Consider the following 22,950-nt stretch of genomic DNA (forward strand, 5'->3'; position numbering starts at 1 on the left):
CCAGTAACAATTTCAGAAGACTCATGATTTTAGTCTTGGCGACCTGACAGAGGGCAAGCAAATACATGCTCTACTTGTATCTGAAAATGTGGAACAAAAATAACAGATAGACAGATTGTAATGTCACTAAAGATAAGTCTAACAAGGAAATGAAACCAGAATTCAACTGGGTTATAAATTGTTCTCCTTTTCGGATTGGCAGATTCCCACTTCACATCACTGAGAGGGTAGAAAACTGTTCAGATTTGCAGCGAGACTACATACTTGATGTAAGTGATAAGAAAAAAAAGTCATAATTTTCTTAGATCATTTCCAATTAAATCAAGTAAATTTGCTCCCGAAATTTCTATTTACCTGAAAAACACCTGCGTTCTTCAGCCAGCACGAGTTCATAACAATATTAACAACAACAACAATAATAAATTGCACTTAAGTGGAACCTTTGATGTATAAGGCTCATTTATATATAAGACTGGTTTATACAAGAATGTTATCTCAAACTTAATCCACTCTTCTACTGGATAATTGTTTCAGTTAAACCTGTAAACAGTATTCTTTCTAGAAAAACATCAATTGAAAGGTTTGAGCATGTTCCACACAATATAAAACACCAGTTTCCAGGACCAAATAACCTTCTCTTTCTTTTTTTTTTATTAGAAAGTATCCAATCACCTCATTCTAACAGTGCCCTATAAGTCATTCTACTGGCTGCAACTATAGTACTGCCAAATCCATAGTAAGTATGAAAATTGTCAAGAAATCAAGCTGCTGAGAAGAACTTAAGCACAAAAGAAACTCTATCTTGAGAGTCTTGACAAGACAATGCTAAAAAAGACAACCAAAGTGAACGTATCTAGGGTGGGCTGCCATATGTAGACGTACACCCATGCCCATTTGTTTTTTAAATTTAATTATAAATTTCTTAATTATCATTGGAGAGGGAAGCATTATAGTTTTGTATTCAGCAAACTGCAAACGTGTAAGAGACAAATGTTTTTGATGGTTGTGTTGAGCTATTTATGAGCTGTTCATGGGAAAAATTAAAAAATTATGTGTGTGTGTATATAAAAAATCCAGGAAAATGTGAAAGAATATAGCAATTTGTAAGTTAAACTGGAAAGAACTAAATAAAAGGCAGAGTTGATGACTGCATAAACAGATAAAGTAAAAAAGACTGATGGCCCATTTTACTAGGTGCTGCTTATTTAAAATTGAAAGTAATGTCAAAATTAAATAAACACAGGAAGGCACTCGAGTTTAGCACCCAAGTTTGTGAACTCTGCAATAAACAGGCACCAAACCAATGTCATTTTCTCAATATAGACTTAAATATTGGTAATTCCCATTTGGATTCTAATTATTCAGGCTAACCTTATGTTTTCAATCAAAATAATTTTTTTCTTTTTAAAAACCAAATTATTGATTTTTGTCCTGATTATAGCAACCCTACAGAACAGAGTAGAACTGTCCCATAGGGTTTCCAAGGAGCAGCTGGTGGATTCAAATAGCCATCCTTTTGGTTCGCAGCCTAAGCTCTTAACCACTGCAGAAGAAAACGTAAAAAGAAAAAAAACAAAAATCTCCTGTAATAACACTAACTCATTGCCGCTGAGTCCATTCCGACTCAAAGCGAGCCTACAGGACAGAGTAAAGCTGCCCCCTAGGGTTTCCAAGGAGCAGCTAGTGGATCTGAACTGCTGACCTTTTGGTTAGCAGACAAGCTCTTAACCACTGTTCCACCAGGGCTTCAATAGGTAATAACACTACCCAGGAACAATTAGTATTAACTTCTTGGTCCATTTCTTTTCAGACTTTTGTCTATGCACATAGCATTCTCTCTCCATCTCTTTATTGTGCTTTATTTTTCTTCACAGCACTTACAGCTTGAAATTATATTCTATATTTAATTGCTTGTCTGCTTCCCCACTAGCATGGAAGCTCCTTAAGGATCTTTGTCTATCTTTTCACTGTTAAGTCCTGCTTCTAAAACAATGATTGACCACTGTAGACATTCCATAAATATTTGTTGAGTGAATATCTATTTTTAACAAAATTGAGACCATACTGTATACAGTTTTATATCCTACTTTGTTCACTTAACTTTATATCACAGCCACTTTCCCTTGTCTTCAGATAGTCTTTGAAAACATATTTTTTAGAATGGCTACATATGGATGTATCAATTTATTTAACCATTCCCTATTGCATATTTCAGATTATTTCCAATTATTTTAATATTCTAAACGATGCTATGGTATAAATAAATCTTTGTGTACATTTTTTAAAAGAGTTTACTAAAAGCAAATTTACCCAACAGCAAAAACAACTAAAAAATATATGTGCGGATATATATGTATGTATGTAGGCATGTATGTGTACAGTTATATAAATATAGGTGTATGCATATGTATATGTATACGCATACTGTATGCACATATATTCATACATATAATAAAGCACATAGGGAACACAGTTACAGATGCTTCTTAGACGTAACCAAACACCTTGAGGGATTAGATTTTGGGGTTTGAAGGATTAGGACCATAGTCTAATGGGGCATCTTGGTCAATTGGCATAATACAGTTTATAAAGTTATGTTCCACATCCAAGTTTGGTGAGTAGTGTCTGAGGTCTTAAAAGCTTCCAAGAGGCCATCTAAGATACAAATGCTGGTCTCTACTCATCTGGAGTAAAATAGAAAGAAGGAAACCAAAGAATCAGAGAAGAAACTAGTCTACAGGACAAAGAATCTACAAATCACAGCCTCACCCACCTTGAGACCAGAAGAACTAGATGGTGCCTGGCTACCACTACCGGCCACTCTAATTAGGGCCACGAAAATGGACCGTGATAGAATAAGAGAAAAATGTGGTATGAAACTTCAAATTCCTAAAAAAAAAAAGACCTACTGGACTGATTGAGACTGGAGGACTCCCCAAGACTAGTGCCCTGAGATAATCTTCAAGCCTTGAACTGAAACTAACCCCTGAAGTCACCTTATAACTAAACAGCAAATTGGCTAAAAAAATAATGTGTATCACCCATAAGTGCTGTGCTCCTTTAAAAAATCACTCATACACTCATATGAGACCAAATGGTCAACACTACTTTAAAACAAAGATGAGAATGTAAGGGGGTAGGGAAGCTAGATTAACGGAGCTGGAATGACCAGAATGGAGATAAAGAGAGCGTTCATGCACTGTGAAGAATGTAATCAATGTCACTGAACAATTTGTATAGAAACTGTTGAACGGGAACCTAAACTGCTGTGTATACTTTCACCGAAAACACAATATTATTTAAAAGAAAAAAAAAATTTACCTCTTGGGTGGGAACACTTTTCCTTTCATCATCTGGAAACACTGATGCCTTTTTTTTCCCCATAGTTTTAAGGGATGCCAGCCGGTGACACACCTGTTTCATGGTTTGACTGAGCTGGCAAGAAAAAGAAAAAAAGCAAACAAATACAGGCTAAGGTCTTAATACCAAATACACTAAGTGTTCCAACAGGAAAACAGGCCCCTATTATTAAAAAATGCCAGACCTAAAACAAGAAGATTACTTGCAAAGAAGACTTTGATCTGCTGAAAGTGTTTTTTACAACATTGTTTTCATTATTCTAAGAGACTACATTTCATAACTTGATTTAAGAGACGTTGCTCAAATTGTTTTTTTGATAATGTATGCTTTATATTAACTATATACACAAAGACACCAGAACCTAAGAGTTTGAATTAACATATAGGCACAAGCTGCATAATGTCTGTTCGGGCAATGTCCAACTGTATATACTTCCATGGTCCCATAAGGTTACAAGAGAGTTCAGAAATCCCAACCAGAGGATAGGATGCACTTGACCATCATGACAATCCTCAAAAATAAAGAAAAAATTCTCCAAGCTGTTAAAGGATCAGCTCCACTGAAAGCTACAAGGCTAACAAAAACGTGTGAGAGGCCTATATCTGATATGGAGAAACTGCGAATGACGTGGATTGATATTAGCTGTGGAACACAAAAGTAATTCCCTCTCAGCACATTGACAATCATTGCTAAGACACGAAGCTTGTTCAAGATGCTTAAAGAGAAGGCAGAACCAGGCTACGATATTGAGTTTGGTGCTAGCTCTGGGTGTTTCAAGCTATTCAAATGTTTTTCACTGTATAATGTGAAAGTGAGTGGCTGAGTCTATGAGTGCTGACACGAAGGCAGCAGAAGAATTTGTTGAGATCTGTTTAGTCACAGGTACACTACAGTCCCCCATACAGCCTTGCTAACTATGTAATATGTTGTTTGCACAACGTTCAAATCATGTAACGTCATGTCTCACAGAATGCATTGTGGACATTAAGTGACACATGGCTGTACTTGGAAATTACTGAGCAGACATGTTCCTTACCTTCTACACATCTTTTCAGTAAGAAGTTATTTCAACTGGTCCTTGTATATCCAATCACTTTCATCACTCCTTGTGATCACTGGGACTCTACTCCTAGTGCCTCTAAAACTTTTTTTCTTATGTACATGAATTCCCCCTTCTTCCCCAATATTTGAAAACTACAGCTACATAAAGTCTTACTGAAATCTCCCTTCCTCCAGGAAGACTTCCTAAATTGACTTAAAACACAAACTCAAACATCTCAACAAAACCAATTTGTTTCAACTACTCTAAGTAACAGCTGATAAATGAGCATTAATATTAAATATGCTGACTTTGTGTTCATGCCTTGTCTCTACCTAGTAATTTCAGTATGCACCTATTTTTATTTCTTTTTCATAGAAACACCAAACCCACTGCATTCACGTTGACTCTGACTCATAGCGACCCTGCAGGAACAAAGGGAATGGCCCTGTAAGGTCTGCAAGGCTGTGAATCTTTAGGGTTGCGGGCTGCTACATCTTTCTCCCATGGAGCAGCTGGTAGGTTCAAACCACCAACCTTTCAGTTAGCATTCGAGCACTTAGCCACCAGGGATCCTCACAGAAACACAAACTATGTTATATCTCACAAATTTGCATATAATGTCCCTTTAGGGAAAAGAAAGAAATGAATTATGTACCATTTTTTAGGTTAAGCATTGCCTCATGTGGAGGAAACACACATCCCTGTACTACTCAGTGATATTACGGGAAAGCCAGGGCCAGTTCTGAGCCATCTGCTGAAAGTTTAATGATATCAATTCTCCCTTGAAGGGGAATCATGATTATGATTTCCAGATGTAAATAACAAATACTTCATGGTTTTTACTAATAACAGTGAGCTAGAAATAAAAAAACACTCTCTCTCACTACCAGCGTAGTTTTCTTACAACATCCCACTCCTGCTTTGTCCCAGCGTCTGTAAATCAGCTCACACTTGTTGCTCTTTGTTCTATCAAGAGGAACACCTCTAGACTTGGCTAGCTGTAGGGTGGTTAAAGGGATTAAGTGAGTTAGTCATAATATTCAAAATATGTGCAGTTGAGGTTATAAAAAAAAAAAAAATAGAGCTTTTATTCACTGCCAAGTATGGTAAGTGCTATTGCCCTGAGCCATATGACCAAAGGCTAAAACTCCATTGTAACAGATTTAAAATACGAGTACATAAGCTTCATTTAAGGAGTCCTGGTGGTACCGTGCTTAAGTGCTTGGCTGCAACCAAAAGGGTGACATTTCGAACCCACCAGTCACTCAGCAGGAGAAAAATGTGTCAGTCCGCCTCTGTAAAGATTTCAGCCTTGGAAACCCTATGAGGCACTACTATTCTGTCCTACAGGGTTGCTATGAGTCAGAATCAATTAGAAGGCAACGGTTTTTTAATCCTCATTTCCCATCAAGGCTAGGAGTAGATAATCTTCATTTCCCATCAAGTCTAAACCTCTATTAGAGTCATAGATTGGTTTCAGTCCCTTAAGCAGGGTATTTCAACTCGTCTGGCAGTTGGAATACACATTCTGTTTCTCAGCCGAGCATCACAGCCCTTCACCAACACAAAACCCAAGAGCCCTTTCAATGACCTAGTATGAGGGTTGTAATAAGCTAAATAACAGCCACCCAAACATATCAGGTCCTCAACCCTGGAACCTGTCAATGTTACCTTATAAGGACAAAGGGTCTCTACAGATGTGATTAAGAATGTGCAGATAAGGGGATGATCTGAGATTAGCTGGGTGGGCCCTAAATGCCATCCTAAGTGTCCTTATAAGACAGAAGTGCAGGGAGATTCAACACACAGAAGAGGAGATGGCAACATGAAGACAGAGGCAGAGACTGGAGTGATGTGGCCACAAGCAAAGGTATGCCAGCAGCCACCAAAACTCAAAGAAGCGAGAAAGAGATTCTTCCCTAGAGCTTCTGGAGGGAGTGTGGCCCTGGCAGCACTTTGATTTTATTACTATGAAACCAATTTCAGAACCTTCAGAGCTGTGAGAGAATAAATTTGTTGTTTTAAGTAACTTATTACAGCAGCCACAGAAAACTAATACGAGGACCAAAGTTAATGTAAAAAAGCATTAAACTAAAAGATTAGAAACGTGGGGATTATACCAATCAAAGTGACTAGGTATGTAACCACATTTCTCTTATTGCAAAACAATGGTGATCGCTACATATACATGAGTGTCTGGGGGTATGCATATATATACATGTATAAGTACGTATTTGTGTGTGTGAATACTCAAAACATAAAGTTTGACCAGAAGTATTTTCTATACTAGGACCTTAGACATACTATTCATTCTTCTGTAGCTGTTAACTATTATTAACAAAAACTGGCAGTGAATCTCTTGACTAGGACTTAAAGACTCCCTGGTGGTAATAAATTACTCATAATTGTATAGAAAACCTAAGAATGAAAAATCAATATAACTGTAACTCCAGATAAAACAAAAAGTAGTACATAAGAGGAAAAATAATCTTAGCTTATTATCTGGCTCAACTATGATTAGTGTTTGCATAGTCCTCACCACTACCACCAGTTGTCGTGAAGTTGACCCCGACTCATGGCGACCCCATGTGTGTCAGAGTAGAACTGTGCTCCAAAGGGTTTTCAATGGCTGATTTTTTGAAAGTGAATCACCAAGCCTTTCTTCTGAGGCACCTGTAGGCGGACCTGAACTGCTAACCTCTCAGTTAGCAACAAGTGTGTTAGCCATTTGCACCACCCAGGGACATTTGCAAAGTCATAACAATATAAATACTGAATATCTATCTAAGCAAAATTACAATTTAACTACAAAGAGAAGGTGAGGGGGTAAAAAGGGGGCTAAACCTTCACCCTCCACAGTAAGACATCAATAAAAAGGCCTAAATTAAAAAAAAAAAAATCCAGAAGGAACACTACAAGCATATTACTTAGAAATATGAATGTTAGCACCACAAGACTCAGTTAAAGGAATTTAAACAGTTGCTTCTGAGAAGAAGAAAGTGAAGGAATGGACAAAATACTTCTGTTTTCTTAATTACATACGTTGTACACAACTATTTATTTTACTTAACTATGTGCATTTTCTTGTTGTTGTTGTTAGACGCCTTCGAGTCAATTTTCAAATGACAGTGACCCCATGTGACAGAGGAAAACTGCCCTATAGGGTTTTCTAGGCTGTAAGCTTTACAGGAGCAGATCGCCAGGTCCTTCTCCCGCAGAGCTGCTGGATGGGTGCAAGCCGCCAACCTTTCAGTTAACAGCCAACCACCTAACGGTGTGCCATCAGGGGCTCTGATGTGTGTATATAATTTAAATGAAACTGAAAGTGTAAAAAGGAATAAGAAAAGATTCCTTGACCATTTCCCTCCAAAGCCTCCTCTCCAAGAATAGTACAAGCATGTATATACATTTTGGGTTCCCATAGTGTGTGTATACATACATACACATATATATGTCACCAAATATATATACATATTTATGTTTGTAGACCTCAGGAAAACCCTAGAGAGCACAGGTCTAGATTTTCTTCCAACCACTAGAAAAATCATTTCCAACAATACTGCCCCACTAACCCTTACAGACTATATCCCCAGCAATACAAGGTATGCAATCATGGTACCTTCCAAGGAAAACCCATCACGCCCACGGACCCTAACAAAGGAGCAGTCTTTGGCAGCCTCCTCTACTGCCTTAGGTGACTGGTTGTGTAGCAGGGGTTGTACGGCGGTAAAAAAAAAAAAAAAAAAAAAGGCCTCGATGCAAAGCCTTCTGCAGCATTCCAAATAAAGGCCTATTTTGCATAAAGACACATAACTTTATCAATAAATAAAGGAACTTCAGACTGATAAAAACAAAAATTGTATTATATAAATAAATTTTGAGGTTTATTTCTTAAAATTTAAAGCAAACCATGATTATATAATAAAACAAAATTTAAAAGTTCTAGCAACCTATAAGATAAAATTTGACAAATACAGGTATCTACAATGATATTCCTCATTCACTGTTCATATTTTCTTCGGTTCTATTTAATTTGCTCATGGAACTTTTTAGTCAATTAGGGATTAAAAAGATGGGACTTACATCTAACTGTATAACATACAGATCACAGGAAAAGAGTACAGATGAGACCTAATACTTAGAGAATTCCACCCACTCTATCGTCATGGTAGCCTACTACCAATTTAAAGTGTGTGTTCATGCCATAAAAAGCCTATCCAAAGTTGAATTCTATTTGCAAATGACAGCATACTAATTTTTAAATGTGTTAGAATTTTCAGTGGCTACAAAAATACTATACAATTAAAATTTCAACTCACATGAGCGCCTTATTATAGCCCAGGAGCCCCGGAGCAAAGCATCAATTTGAAAAGCTTTGTCTTACTACTCAGTAGACACATCAACCATGAGATAGGCTGGCTAGTAACCTAGGCCTAATGCAAAAAGGCAAGCTGGACCAATAAAGAGACAATGAACTAGGAAATACCAAGATAAAAAGTCAGAAGCCAAAAGGTCCTAACAAGAGTTAAAAGAGCCTCAAGTATGCCGAACTATGAAGCTATGATGACAAGAAAAGAGAGTATCAACCGGTAGTAGAAAAATAAGTAAATAAGAAAGAAGCACACACACAGAGACAGGATGACAAACTATCCTTGTTTGCCTGAATATGTCTCAGCTTCTGAGAAAATCCTCAATCTCAGCAAACCAGGAAGGCTGGTCATCCTGTGAGAGCAACTGAATCAATCAAGTTAATGATCAAATACTAGGGCGAAGATCAATGATCCCATTCTGTTGGAGTCACTGGAGCTACCTCAGATCCAAAAAAAACTCTCGCTGCAGACGCCTTAAGAAAATCTGGATTTGTGTGAGATTCTATCTTTCCTACTACCCCATGTGTATTCTTGAAATAAAAAGAGCCTAACTAAAACACTACTTTTCCACTGGATTTTCAATGGTAGATCACCATTACAGTTGTGTCAAATTACTTAAACCTTTACTTAACTAATACACCAAAATTGTTGCTATAGCAATTTCAAACCTTCTAAAAATAAATGAACAGTCTGAAAAATAGTGAGTTCCCAACAGTAGAAGTGTTCTAAAAGAAACTAGATGACCACACACAAGTTAGAGATGTTATAAAAAAAATTCCTTAGGACAGAAAGATTGGACTAGATCTTTTTTTTTTTTATTTTTCATTAAATAAATTCAAACATATGGAAAACTTTAAACATACACAGAAGTAAACAGTATACTAAACTGAACCCCTTCCGCCCTAAGTATGCATTACTCAGCTTTAACATTATCAACTCCTGGCCAATCTTCACACACACACACACACACACACACACACACACACAACCACACACCTTATATTATTTTGAAGTACCTCCCAGATGCCAAATTACTTCATCCTTAAATATCTTAGTATGTCAGATGATCTTTTGAAATTCTTTCAACTCCAAGATTCTGTTTCTACGGCTCTAAGACACAGGAAAATTAAAAAGCCCACTAGCATGCAGAAAGTGAATTACGTTCACTGTGTTCACCATTTACTCAACCAGTTCTAGATACTGTGTCATTGTCTATTTTTCAGTGACATCTAGTGGATACAAGCTGCAACAGAAACTGTTAAAAAAAAAAAAAAAAAAAAGCATCTATTGTCATGGAGTTGTATGGGTACAGTTTACAGGCCCAGAACAGTTTAAGTCACCAAACATTCTTTAGTAGTTCCTCTTCTTCCAAGAGATGAACACGAAGTTTATTAGCGATTACCAGGGGTGAGAGGGAGGGGGAAAGGAGCAGCCATCGTTGAGGAAGCACTGAGTTTCTATTTATAAAAAAAATGGCAATGGGAAATTTGGCAATGGATACTAGCAACAGTTGCACAACATGATTAATGTAACTGATGTCACTAAATTGTGCACATGAGAAACATTAAATTGGCAAATGTCCTATATATATATATATTTTTACAATTAAAGAAGAAAAGAACAGGGTACAAAGCTTTAAAATTTTTTCTAACAGTTAAGTTTTTCACAACTGATTTACTCCTACCTGAAAGAATTTTTTCTATTTTTTATCTAAACCTCATTTTGTTATTCTCCTCCATAAACTTACAATTAGAAAAGCCCCATCCATCACTTATTCCCAAATATACCAAGCTCACTGTAGATTCTAGACCTTTAACTGTTCTTCCCATCTCAAAAATTCTTATCTCCTCTCCTGCATATCCAAAACTTACCGATTCAAAATATATGGCTCAGTTCCACCTCCTCCATGAATTCTTCCCCAACTGCTTCCATGGAATTTTAAAATTTCTCAATTGCCACAGAACAGCTTCATCACCAAATACAGCAACTGTCTCTACACTATTAGCTAATAGACTAGGGCCTATTAGCTTCGTAGCTCTACTTAGAAATATACACCTCTGGACGGTTCTATTTCACACTTCGTTAGCATCCCTACAAAGTTTCACAAACACAGCATATTCAAATATCTGCTGCAAATGAGTTCTACTCATGAACTATATAAAGTAAAATCCTACATAACAGTGGGATTTATAGGTATAAGCTCCACGAAGGCAAGAACTGTGTCTGTCTTAGTCAAGTTTTATCCCTTGTATCTAATGCAGTACCTCAAGAAATAACTGCTATACAAAAGTTTGTAATCTTAAAAAAGACAACAAGGAATTATTATAAAAATGACTACTACAAACTGACCAACAATGAAAATTCACAGTTTTGGACAAAGAAAAAATATTTTTAATTATCTCAACATGACAATGTGCTTCTAAAGCTTTCCCTACTTACACTAACAGCGCAATCAGATTTGCTTCATTAGGCACTTGTAAAACTTTTATTTTCACATACTCATCATTTCCCACATTTTCTCTCTTCCTCTCACTATCCCTAGGAATACATTTTAAATAAGATGGACAATTCCCACAGCAGAGTTGAAGACTATGACCTAAACTGGACAAAAGCTCAGGTACACGAAGGAGCTGACTAGATGGAGTCAAGTGATTTGAGTGCATGAGTTGATATAAAAGGATCTGGTTTAGCACAGCAGATAAATTTTTTTTTATTATTATGGTAAATATGTTTGTAACAAAACATTTGCCATTTCAACATTCTTCAGTGACATTAACTGTATTCATCATGCTGTGTAGCGGTTACCATTATCCATTTTCAACTCTTTCCATCACCTTTAAGAGAAGCTCCTGGTCTCCTCAGCAGTAAGTCCCCTTGTCCCCCTCCCTCCCACCTGCACCCAGTAACCACAAAGTGATTAATTTTTATGGATTAGGTATAGGAGATAAGTCACCAAATAAAAGTTACCTTATTTCAAAAAATTCTGAATATGTTGAGAGTTTATTACTACCTGACCTATAACTATAGAGCCATTTATTGTGGTAATTAAATTAAATGACAGAAATAAGAAAAAAGAAACAAAGATAAATAATGAATGAAATGCCCACCAGATGTACTCAACCTCTTTACAACAGCAGTTAGGAATTGCTTCTGTCGTCAGATGTTAAAAACTGACTGTAACTAACTCCTAACATAATTTCAGTATAATAGGGAAAATGCATGTTCCTTGACCTAAAGTACTTTCTAATAAGTTTTAAACTCTAATACTTTGACATCTTTCTTTAGGAGATTCTAAAGTATCTTACCAAAGATAAATAAATTAGTATCATCTCACTAATCTATTCCCCACTTTAGAGAAGTAGAAAAGGAAGTGATAAAAACGAAGCTGAATGTCATGTCTTCTAATCCTAACTCCATATCCTAAATTAAATACATCATGTTTTTATTTAGGGGATGAAAAAAATCATAGGAATAAAATAAAATGAATATGTACTTACAGCCTGGGCTTGCTGTTGGAATAATTCATTCTGATTCTCTTCATCTTCTGGAGAAGGGGGTAACCAAGAGCTTCCAATAGCAGCATTCAAATTGTTTGGAAAAACACTTGTTCTCCTTTTACGAGTTAAGTGTGCAGGATCTGAAGACTGCATGGCTATAGAGCCTTCTTTTTCTGCCTACACGAAGGAAGGAAGGGGGACAGTGAGATTCCACCCCAATCCACTGCAATCAAATACAATCAAATACTGCCTATAAGCAGCCAGAAAGTCTTTCAATGGAGTGTGGGGGAACTTGGGCTGGTGAAGAAAGGAACATTTACTGGTTACCTATAATGTGTTAATAAATTACATATCTAATTCTTACAACAATCCTATGAGACAAGTATTATATCTCCATTTTACAGATGAAGAAATCACAGTCCCGAGAAGTTCAGTTATTAGTGCAATATCACGTTGCTAGTAAATAGTAAAGCCAGAATTCAAAGCAAGTCTGAATCTAAAACTCTGACATTGTTTTTAACTACTTGGTGAAACCAAAAAAGTGAGTCAGAACACAGGAATAAAACATGGCTTCTCTACATAAAAATCTACCGTTCTCACTAGTAAATCAGATATTACAAAGAATGGGTGATATAAAGCACAGAATTCTGTTACTGTTACCTCACGCATACACACACTTCCCATTCAGTCTGTACTAAGGCCCGCTTTTCAACTTACTGCTTCAAAAGACCTCTGAAGCTGTTGTTTTTTTTTCAGCCTAACATGTTGATTTACTCGGCGTTTGACTTGATTCTGAAAATGCTTCAAAGCTTCTTGTTTCTTTCTTAGCTGTTCCTTTAGTTCTTCTTCAATCACACATGCTGAAGTCTTTCAAGATAAAAGATAACTTAGATGTCAGAAGTTTTGCCCATTAGGGCTCTGTAGTAAATGCAAACCAATCCTGAAAAAATAATTTAGTTCTCTAACCCGAGATTCCTGTAAGAGTAAGAAAATCACAGACACTGAGATAATGATCTAGACACACTTAGGGAGCATCAAGAACTAACACCAAATCAAAAACTAAAAACTGGAATTTCTGAGTACTCAAATCAAATCTTGTTTTATCAAACTGAGAACTAAAGGTTTCTTCATTAATCCTTAACGAATTATTAATCCTTAATGAACCTACTAATTTCTAAAATTAGTAAACAATTCAGATTGCTTGCCAAATACACCCTATTGTAAAATGCCTTCACACTCGGAAGTTGGCCCATTTTCAACTTAGCATTCCCTTCTTCTCAACTCCATTTAGTAAAGGCCTACGCATTCTTCAATAATATCTAATAGCCACCTCCCAGAATCTTCCTTTCTTCCTCTGAGCTCTCTTACGCTATGGCATCTCTTGTTCTTATTACTTATTAAAGTTAATTGTGTACTATGCTTCTTGACTCTTGCACTATGAGGGCAGAAGATGTATTTAATTCTCCTTCGTTTCCCCTACAGCATACAGCACAGAGCCTTGAAGATAAAGGTACTCAATAAACATCTGTAATTACTCAATTCCAAAACATAGTCTAAACAATCTGGAATGTTTTATCTCATCTGAGACCCTGATCTGTATTCACCTCCTCGAAGTGCTCTGAATAATGGCTGTAATCATCATAATAGCAGTTACCATTATTAAGGATCGACTGTGAAGTGACTCAAAGGCAACGGGTTACGGGTATGGTAACACACACACAAACCCCCTGGTGGCACAGAGTTAAAAGCTTGGGTGCTAACCAAAAGGTCAGCAGTTCGAATCTACCAGCCGCTCCTTGGAAACCCTATGGGACAGTTATACTCTGACCTATAGCGTCACTATGAGTCAGAATCACTCAGTGGCAACGGGTTTGGTTTTTGTTATTATATGACATAGGATCCCTGGTAGAACAGTGGTTAAGCACTCGAAATGCCCAGCTACTCCAAGGGAGAAAGATGTGGCAGTCTGCTTCCATAAGGATTACAGCCTTAAAAACCCTAGGGGGCAGTTCTGCTCTGTCCTTTAGGGTTGCTACGAGTTGAAATCTACTTGATGGCAACTAATTCAAGCATTTTGACTACATCATATCATTGAATCCTCAAAACTACCTTCGAATTTTAAAGAAGTTGTGACAGACTGGATATTGGAAAGAGATTCACATGGAGATACACTGAAGGCATTCTAACTGTATGATGATGATGATTCAGGTAAAATAACCCACTGCCATCAAGTCGATTCTGACTCATAGTGACCCTATAGGACAGACTAGAACTGCTCCATAGGGTTGCCAAGGTGGATTCAAACTGCTGACCTTTTGGTTAGCAGCTGAACTCTTAACCACTAAACCACTAGGGTTTCCCCTCAGGAAAAATAAACTTGATGAATTTGTGACATGTTGCCTGAGAAATGGGTGAAAACATGAAGGATGTAGAACTTTGGGCAATGATAGAAGAATTTGATAAAGATGGTGATGGAGAAATAAATCAAGAGGAGTTCACTGCTATCATGACTGGTGATATTTAAAGAACTATAAGAATAATCGTTAAGAATGTTGCAGTTACCATCTTATATGCTATTTTTGTATCAAAAAAAGCCAACTTAGTTCTTTTTTCCAAAAGGACCAAAAATAAGCATCTTATCTATTTGTATTTTACTACTGTTAAGTTTCTTTGTATAAACAGTGTTATTAGTACTCAAATGGTTCAGCTTTGTTTTATTTATAGTGTAGCTTTTACATAATGCTTAAATAACTAAATCATGTGATACAGAAAAAAAAATAAATAAATAACTACCTTCAGTAGTAGGTATTCTTATACCTCAAGTTACAGAAGAAGAAACTTGGGCTCAGAAAGACTAAGTAATTTGCCCAAGACCCTACAGCTGCCAAATAACAGAACTAGAAGTTTCTCTGACTCCATGCTCTACTCTGTGGTGCTTTTGACTATGTGTTTCAAACTCCTAGAGTCAAATAAATTTGGGAATATACTGGGTTAAGGAAAGATAAATATTGTTTCAATTATACAATTAACTTCTCATAGCCTTTTTATACCCTATGGACTATCCAAGGGGACAATATAAAATGAGGTGTTTCTCACAACAATCAAAGAATATTTTCAGGAATTCACAGATGATAGAATTGATGCTTCAATGAACCAGGTGTTAGATTCTGAAGATAACACCCCACCACTACCAGGGATAAACTAAGCCTATTAATGTCCTCCCAAACTGAATCTGGTCTGGTTCTGTATATCCAATAGAATGAGGCAGAAGTGTTGGTTACGTGACTTCCCAAGGCAGGTCATAAAGCAACTTCTGCTTGGGGCTCTTGGAATGCCCACTCTGGGGTAAGCCAGCCACATGTAAGAATTCTGACTATGAGGAAGCCCAAACTAGCCATATAGAGAGACCATGTGGAATGAAGAAGGCATTCAACTAATTTCCAGCCATTCTAGTGATATGACCCAAAGTCATATCCTTCTCCTTTGATTAAGTACCGTATTCATATTTATCCTAACCCAGGTGCCATATATGTGAACGAGAAAGTCATCTTGGATATTACAGCCCAGCAGATGCCACATGGAGAACTAAGGAATCCAACCAACAGCCAGAATCCAGTAGAGCTGTCCCAGTCATCTCTAGCTATTTGAGCCACGCCAACTGAGTTTCGAGGCATCACAGAGCAGAGCCAAGCTATGTCCGTTGTACCCTGCTCAATTTCCTGACACATAGTATTATTTGCTTTGTGCCATTAAGCTCTGGAGTGGTTTGTTATACAACAATAGATAACCAGAACAAATTATAAAATAATGTAATGTCCATATACAATGGTAGAGCAGTGTAGTTTGATGCTAATTTAATTCTTTGGGGAGGAGGACTCATGTTGTTGCATTGCTGGGAATCCTGATGGCCCCTTGAAATTGGGGTGTGGCAGTAGAGGAATGAAACATAAAACCAGGATTAGGATGTTAAATAAAAGCAGGGATTAGGTTAAATAAAACCAGGGATTAGGAGTTTCCCTTTAGAAAAGACACGATGTTAGGGTAACCAAGATTTTGGCCATGGTCGTGGTGCACTGGTTAAGCATTTGGCTGCTAACCAAAAGGTCAGCAGCTGAAATCCACCAGCCACTCCTTGGAAACCCTATGAGGCAGTTCTACTCTGTCCTACAGGGTTGCTGTGAGTTGGAATCGACTTGATGGCAATGGGTTTGGTTTTTTAGCATTCAGTATATATTCTAAAATGACAGAGCTATAACTGTTAATGGGGGTACTCCCCAGACTATGCTAAAGCAATAAAGCATTCTATCAGTTGTTTGATCAAACTGTCTTTGACTAGAACTGATCAAATTTTAAAAATGAGGGAAAGGAGACATATTTGTACATGTCTTTCATACTTTGAGTTAATTCGTGGGGGCATTAGATGCAACCCTGTTTAAGACAGAATAAGTGAAACCTTGGTGGGTCAAATGTAGGTATTTTGATATTACTGACATTACAAAGATAACATAATTGGAGCAATTAAAAAAGAAGTACTAATAAATACCAAAATATCCTCGTACCAAATCCTATTGATTCTTCTAGGACGTTTCTTGAATTCACCTCTTTTCATTCCCACTTCAACTACACTTTTTCAAAGATTTTCCTTTCCACTCCTCACCGTTAAACAAATCTTGACACTATACTCCATGCCTAACCTCTGACAATTATATCCTAACTTGTCTCCTAGGATCCAATCTCACCCTCACTTTTAAAAACTGTGAGTAATTTATCTAACCAAAACATTGTTTGATGGAGCAATTAAATCAACAAATAGGAAACAATGAATCAATCTCTTATCAGAAATTTCCTGTGATTCCAAAAGGACAGATACATGAGACTACTACTATAAAAATTCAGGAAAAGATTTACACACAAAAAGAAACAATCTTTGATGGTTACAAGGGAGGGGAGGGATGGGGATAGAAAAATACTAAATAGGCAATAGATAAGTGGTAACTTTGGTGAAGGGTACGACAGTACACAATACTGGGGAAGCCAGCACAGCTTGTACAAGGCAAGGTCATGGAAGCTCCATAGATACATCCAAACTCCCTGAGAGACCAAATTACTGGGCTTAGGGCTGTAGGGACTATGGGCTCAGGAATACCTAGCTCAACTGGCATAATATAATTTATAAAGAAAATGTTCTAGATTCTACTTTGGTGAGGAGTGTCTGGGGTCTTATAAGATACTCCACTGGTCTCACCCCATCTGGAACAAGGGAGAATGAAGAAAACCAAAGACACAAGGGAAAGATTAGTCCAAAGGACTAATGGACCACAAATACCATAGCCTCTACCAGACTGAGTCAGTACCACTAGATGATGCCCAGCTACCACCACCGACTGCTCCGACAGAGACCACAATAGAGGACCCCAGACAGAGCTCGTAAAAAATGCAGAACAAAATTCTAACTCACACACACAAAAAACACCAGACTTACTGGTCTGACAGAGACTGGAGAAACCCTGAGAGTAAGGCCTCCAGATACCCTTACAGATCAGTAATGAGGTCACTCCTGAAGTTCACCCTTCAGCGAGAGATTAGACAGGCCCACAAAACAAAACAAGACTAAATGGGCACACCAGCCAAGGGGCAGGGACAAGAAGACAGGAGGGGACAGGAAAGCTGGTAATGGGGAATCCACGGTTAAGAAGGGGAGAGTGTTGACACTTCATGGGGTTGGCAACCAATGTCACAAAACAGTATGTGTATTAATTGTTTAATGAGGAACTACTTTGCTCTGTAAACCTTCATCTGAAGTACAATTAAAAAAACTTCCTGTGATGCTCTACCACCCTTGTTTTCCACAATGTTATTGATCACCATCCCCCTACTAAACCTTCCGTTCCAATCAATCCATCTTACTCATACTATCCTGAACACAATTTCTTATTTCCTACTATCCCCATGCTCCTTAGTTGGAGCATCATCCCCTTCTGTCCCGATTACCCAAATTCTTCATTAAACTTTCCTTGGTCACATTAACCCAAAGTCATATCTTTCTTCTTTGAGTACCGTATTCTTAGCACTTAAGCATGTATTCTTTCAGTTGTTGTTGGGTTGACCCTGACTCATGGCAGCCTCGTGTGTGTCAGTGTGGAACTGTGCTCCATAGGGTTGTCAATGGCTGATTTTTCAGAAGTAGATTATCAGGCCTTTTTCTTCCAAGGCACCTCTGGGTGGACTCCAACCTCCAACCTTTTGATTAGCAGCCAAGCGTGTTAATTGTTTGCACCACCAGGGGCTATATATTTATGCTGTTGTTAGTTGCCATTGATTCTGACTCATGGCAACCTCATGAGTGCAGAGTAGAACTGCTCCACAGAATTTCCAAGGCCGTGACCTTTCAGAAGCTGATCACCAGGCCTGTCTTTCAAGGTGCCTATACGTATGTTCAAACCTCCCACCTTTCGGTTAGTAGTCAAGTGCTTACAACTTAAAACTTTACCTGTCTCAGGAAATGGTAGATTATGATCAGTACAGTAATGAGTAAGAAATATTTCATTATGCCAAGTAAAGCTGAAGCAAGTTTTGGCAAATATGTCTCTTCTATAATCCTGATGCAAGAACATATATATGACAGACTAGAAACAGCACCCTAGTCTGTTCATCTTTATCCAAGCACCAGTGATGAGAGAAGGCTGACGAAAAGAAAGAAAAAAGCCCACCATATTTGGATCGAACTGACACTCACATAAGCTGGGATTTCCGAGCTATCTGGTGAGGCAGGTTCCACCCATGCCCCAATTGGTACTACAGCTTGGTTCCTCTCAGCCAGCACTGCCAACACGTCCTTGCTCTTCAGAGGGTTTAATGCCAGGGGCAGCCTTGGGGTATTTCGAGGCTTCTTGAGGGGAGCCATCCTTCCTGGCATCTGTGACTCCTGGTTAGGAGAAAGGAAAAGCAAACGACCGCTTTAAAAGGTCAACCTCCTAACACATGAACCACAGGGCTCAGAAAAGGAGAGAAGCCCTGTGGGAGGCAGAAGCCCGGCAGGGAGCAGAAGGACAAGGATTCTGGAGTAAAAGGAAGAAGGGAGTTTGTAATGGGAAGAAATAAAGAGGGAAGGAAAGGTTTAAAGATGGATTCCTGGAAGGAATGGGGATGAGAGAGAAAAAAGGATCTGGCTGAGAGAACGAACATTCAGACAGCGGTGGGCACAGCGAGGTGGGAAAGGGAGGGAAGCCAGTACCAGCTGGAGGGAAAGGTAAAAATGGGAACCTGGGTTGAAATAATCGGTAACCGGTTACTGCAGGAAATGCTGAACGGCGGGGAGTCCAGGGCCAGATAAAAACCTGCTTCTGAAGACCGGGGTCCCACTCCCTTGGAGACTAAGGAAACCGCCCCTAGCAAACCGCCACTTTTCGACTCCGCCGCAGAGCCCCGCCCCACTGAGGCCCTTGCCCGCCCCTTCCGGGCCAAGCTTCCCTTCCCGGGGCTGGGGAGGTGTGAGGGGCGGGGTCTCGGGCGCCGGCTGCACGTCGTCTCCGCTTCCTGTGTGGCTAACGGGGTGGGGCTTGGGAGGGCGCGGGTAGTGGGGCGGGAGCTCGTGCTGCCCGGGGGCCGCTGGGTAACGGGCGAGGGGAGGCGCGGTCGGCCGCAGTAGGGGGATGGTCCTGTCACTGAGAGGATCTTAGGACTCAGAGAATTTCAAATCATCCAGGAAAAGAGATGCTCTGGGCTGAAGATCTGACTCTGGGCGAACCAGGGATCCCACAGGGCTGTTAGGGCTTCCTTGAGGAACAAACTGAGCCAACAGTAAATCATACTGATCCTTTTCACAACTCAAATAACGTTTTCAGTGATGTTTCACGCATATTCTTATAGCTGAACATTACAGCCTGAAGAGTGGTCGGGCTCTCTCTCGGTTCCAAGTCTTGTAATCCTAGGACACCTCATTATCCATGTAGAATACCCATTTATTCATTTAGCGTACGTTATTGAAAGCTTTTTAAATACTGGTGAGTCCGCAACTGGGTAAAAAAGCAAAAAAACACTTTTAGACGCTGGAGATCTATAGCAGTAAACAAAACTAATATTCCTTGTTCGTGGAATTTACACTATAGTGAGGGGAAACAAAACCATCCAGTCAGTTCAGACTCACAGTGCCCTATAGAACAGAACTGCCACATAGGGTTTCCAAGGCTTTAATGTTTACATAAGCAGAGGGCCACATCTTTCTCCCACCGAGTGCTTAATTACTGTGCCACCAGGGCTCCTATATTGAGGAGAAGTTACCATATGAACACATGAATAAGTAAATAAGTGTGTCTGATGCTGATGAGTGCTGTGGAGAAAAAGCAGAGAAGGAAGACAGTGTGTTACGGGGCGGGGGGAGGCGGGGCGGGTAGAGGAGGCGGATGGCCAGAGAAGGCTTCGCTGAGGTAGTTTACAGCAAAGACTCAAATGAGATAATGGAACAATGCATGGTAACCCTCAAAGCAGGGTTTTATAAGTGTTCCAGGTAGAGGGAACAGCAAATACAAAGGCCTCAAGGTGGGAGCAAGCCTGGTGTTTGAGAAACAGCAATGAGGCTACCCTCATTGACTGGAGGGGGGGGTGGGTGTAGGTGTCGAGATAGGAGGTTAAAGGCTTGGGGAGGGTGATAATAATATAGAGCTTCGTAAGCCACTGTGAGGCGCTGAGATGAGGAGCCATTGAAGAGTTTTAAGTGAATGAATGCTATAATGTGACTTATTTTTTTTAAATCACTCTGGATGCTGTATTGAGAATAGACTGAAGGGGACAAGGGTAGAAGCAAGGAGATCAGTTAGGAGGCTATTGCAATAATGTAGGTAGGAGATTATGAAGTCTTGGATCAGGGAGGTAGTGGTGGAGCCGGTGAGAAATGGTTGGATTCTAGAGACATTTGGAAAGCAGAGCTTTCAGGATCTGTTGGAGGCTTGGCTACACATGTGTGAGAAAGGGAGGAATCAAGGAACACTCTAGGGGTTTTATCTTGAGCAACTGGCAGGATGGAGTTGCCGTTTACTGAGCTGGGGAAGGTGGTAAAAGAAGCAAGTTTGGAAAGAGGAAGATCAGGAGTTCAGTTTGGGACAGATTAGGTTTTATTTTTTAGACATGTGAGAAGTTGGTTTTATAAAAGAGTCTGGAGTTCAGAGGAAAGTTCCGGGCTAGAAATATAAATTTGGGAGTTATGAGCCTATAGATTTAAAGCCATGAGACTGGATGAAATTGTTAAGGACTGATATAGACACATAAGAAAGGAGGTCCAAGGACTGAGCCTTGGGGTATTTCAAGATTAAACAGGTTGAGAAGAGGAGGGGAATGCAAAGAGATTGGGGAAAAAATCAACCAGTAAGCTAAGGAAAAAAATTAGGAGTATGTGAAGAAAATGTTTCAATAAGAGGACAGATGATCTGGTCAAATGCCGCTAAAAGGTCAAATAAGATGAGGACTAAGAGGTGACTGTTGGATTTAGCAATGTGGAGATTACTGATGACTTTTAAAAGAGCAGTTTCTTTGGAGAAGTTGGAGAGCAAAATCTTGATAGGGCAGACAAGAAAGATGGGGAGGATGAATTAGAGACAGCAAGTTTGGACAACTTTTTCAATGAGTTTTGTCGTAAAAGGACACATAGAAATGGAATGGTGGCTGAAAGGAGAAGTGGATCACGGTAAGGTTCTTTTTTAAGATTGCAGTCCATATTTTTTTATCCACGGGAGATATCTAGCAGACAGGGAAAAACTGATGACACAGGAAAGCGATGGGAGAATTTTTGCATCTATGTTCTTGAATGGGAAAGAGGGAATAGAATCTAGGAAACAGGGAAGGGATTGATGGTATGAGGCCCCCAACTCTCTGCTTGCTTCCCTTTCCTTTTATCTCTTGTAAGATAAAAGGTAGTGCAAGCCACACCCCAGGGAAACTGCCTTTACTTTGAATCAGGGATGTGACCTTAGTAAGGGTGTTACAATCCCACCCTAATCCTCTTTAACATAAACTTACAATCACAAAATGGAGGACAACAACACAATACTGGGAATCATGGCCTAACCAAGTTGACACATATTTTGGGGGGACACAGTTCAATCCATGACAGAGTGCTCAGAAGGAAATCAACACAGCTGACACCCTGATCTCAGACTCCCAGTCTCCAGAACTGTGAGACAAATTTCTGCTTTTATGAGCCACCCAACCTGGGGTACTTTGTGAAAGTAGCCCTAGGAAACTAATAAGCCTTCATCAGGGTGCTCCCCACCTACAAGCAGGAGACAACATCCTGTTTACTACCATCAGCCCACCTGCTCTGCCCTGCCCTGCCCAGCCACACCCTGCTCTGCCCTATCTGAGGATGCTTTGCTCAAGGCTATGTCCAGCCTCCCTGGTCAGCAGAGACACACAAAACCTCTGGGCTCCTGTCTTCTGGTCCTGTGATTTCAGGGGTGCACGTGAGCCCCTTGACCATAAACAGAAGGACATAGGAGAGAGGCCCAAACTTCTGCAGTCCCACCCCCACCCTACCCTACCCCATGGGCCCATAAGTCAGCCCAGTAAGCATTTTAAATACATATTTTAAACTTTTCCAAACAATTCTCCCATTCCTTGACTTTTCTAGCAAGGCTTATCGTCTATATGGTCAAAGCTGGCTTCTCAGGCAGGAAGCAGCTTGCTCAGA

General features: G+C 39.3%; 1 protein-coding gene across 14 annotated transcripts in view; it reads right to left on the reverse strand.

Annotated features, from left to right (window-relative positions):
- CCDC15 (coiled-coil domain containing 15) overlaps positions 1-19,710 on the reverse strand; it is a 124,623-nt gene extending 104,913 nt beyond the window's left edge. For 5 of the 14 annotated variants that reach the window (XM_064268904.1, XM_064268902.1, XM_064268899.1 and 2 more), the window contains exons 1-5: positions 19,533-19,709; positions 19,006-19,194; positions 12,987-13,136; positions 12,270-12,446; positions 3,322-3,435 (exon numbers count right to left, since the gene is read on the reverse strand). In XM_064268904.1, the coding sequence (XP_064124974.1) occupies positions 3,322-3,435; positions 12,270-12,446; positions 12,987-13,136; positions 19,006-19,185 (621 nt within the window). In that variant the 5' untranslated portion in view covers positions 19,186-19,194; positions 19,533-19,709. Of the gene's footprint in view, positions 1-3,321; positions 3,436-9,768; positions 10,016-12,269; positions 12,447-12,986; positions 13,137-19,005; positions 19,195-19,532 lie in introns of those variants that run through there. The other 9 variants (XM_064268901.1, XM_064268910.1, XM_064268909.1 and 6 more) reach the window with 5 other exon arrangements.
- Positions 19,711-22,950: the final 3,240 nt, after the last annotated feature.

This window comes from Loxodonta africana, chromosome 15 (assembly GCF_030014295.1).
Source record: "Loxodonta africana isolate mLoxAfr1 chromosome 15, mLoxAfr1.hap2, whole genome shotgun sequence".
NCBI lineage: Eukaryota > Metazoa > Chordata > Mammalia > Proboscidea > Elephantidae > Loxodonta > Loxodonta africana.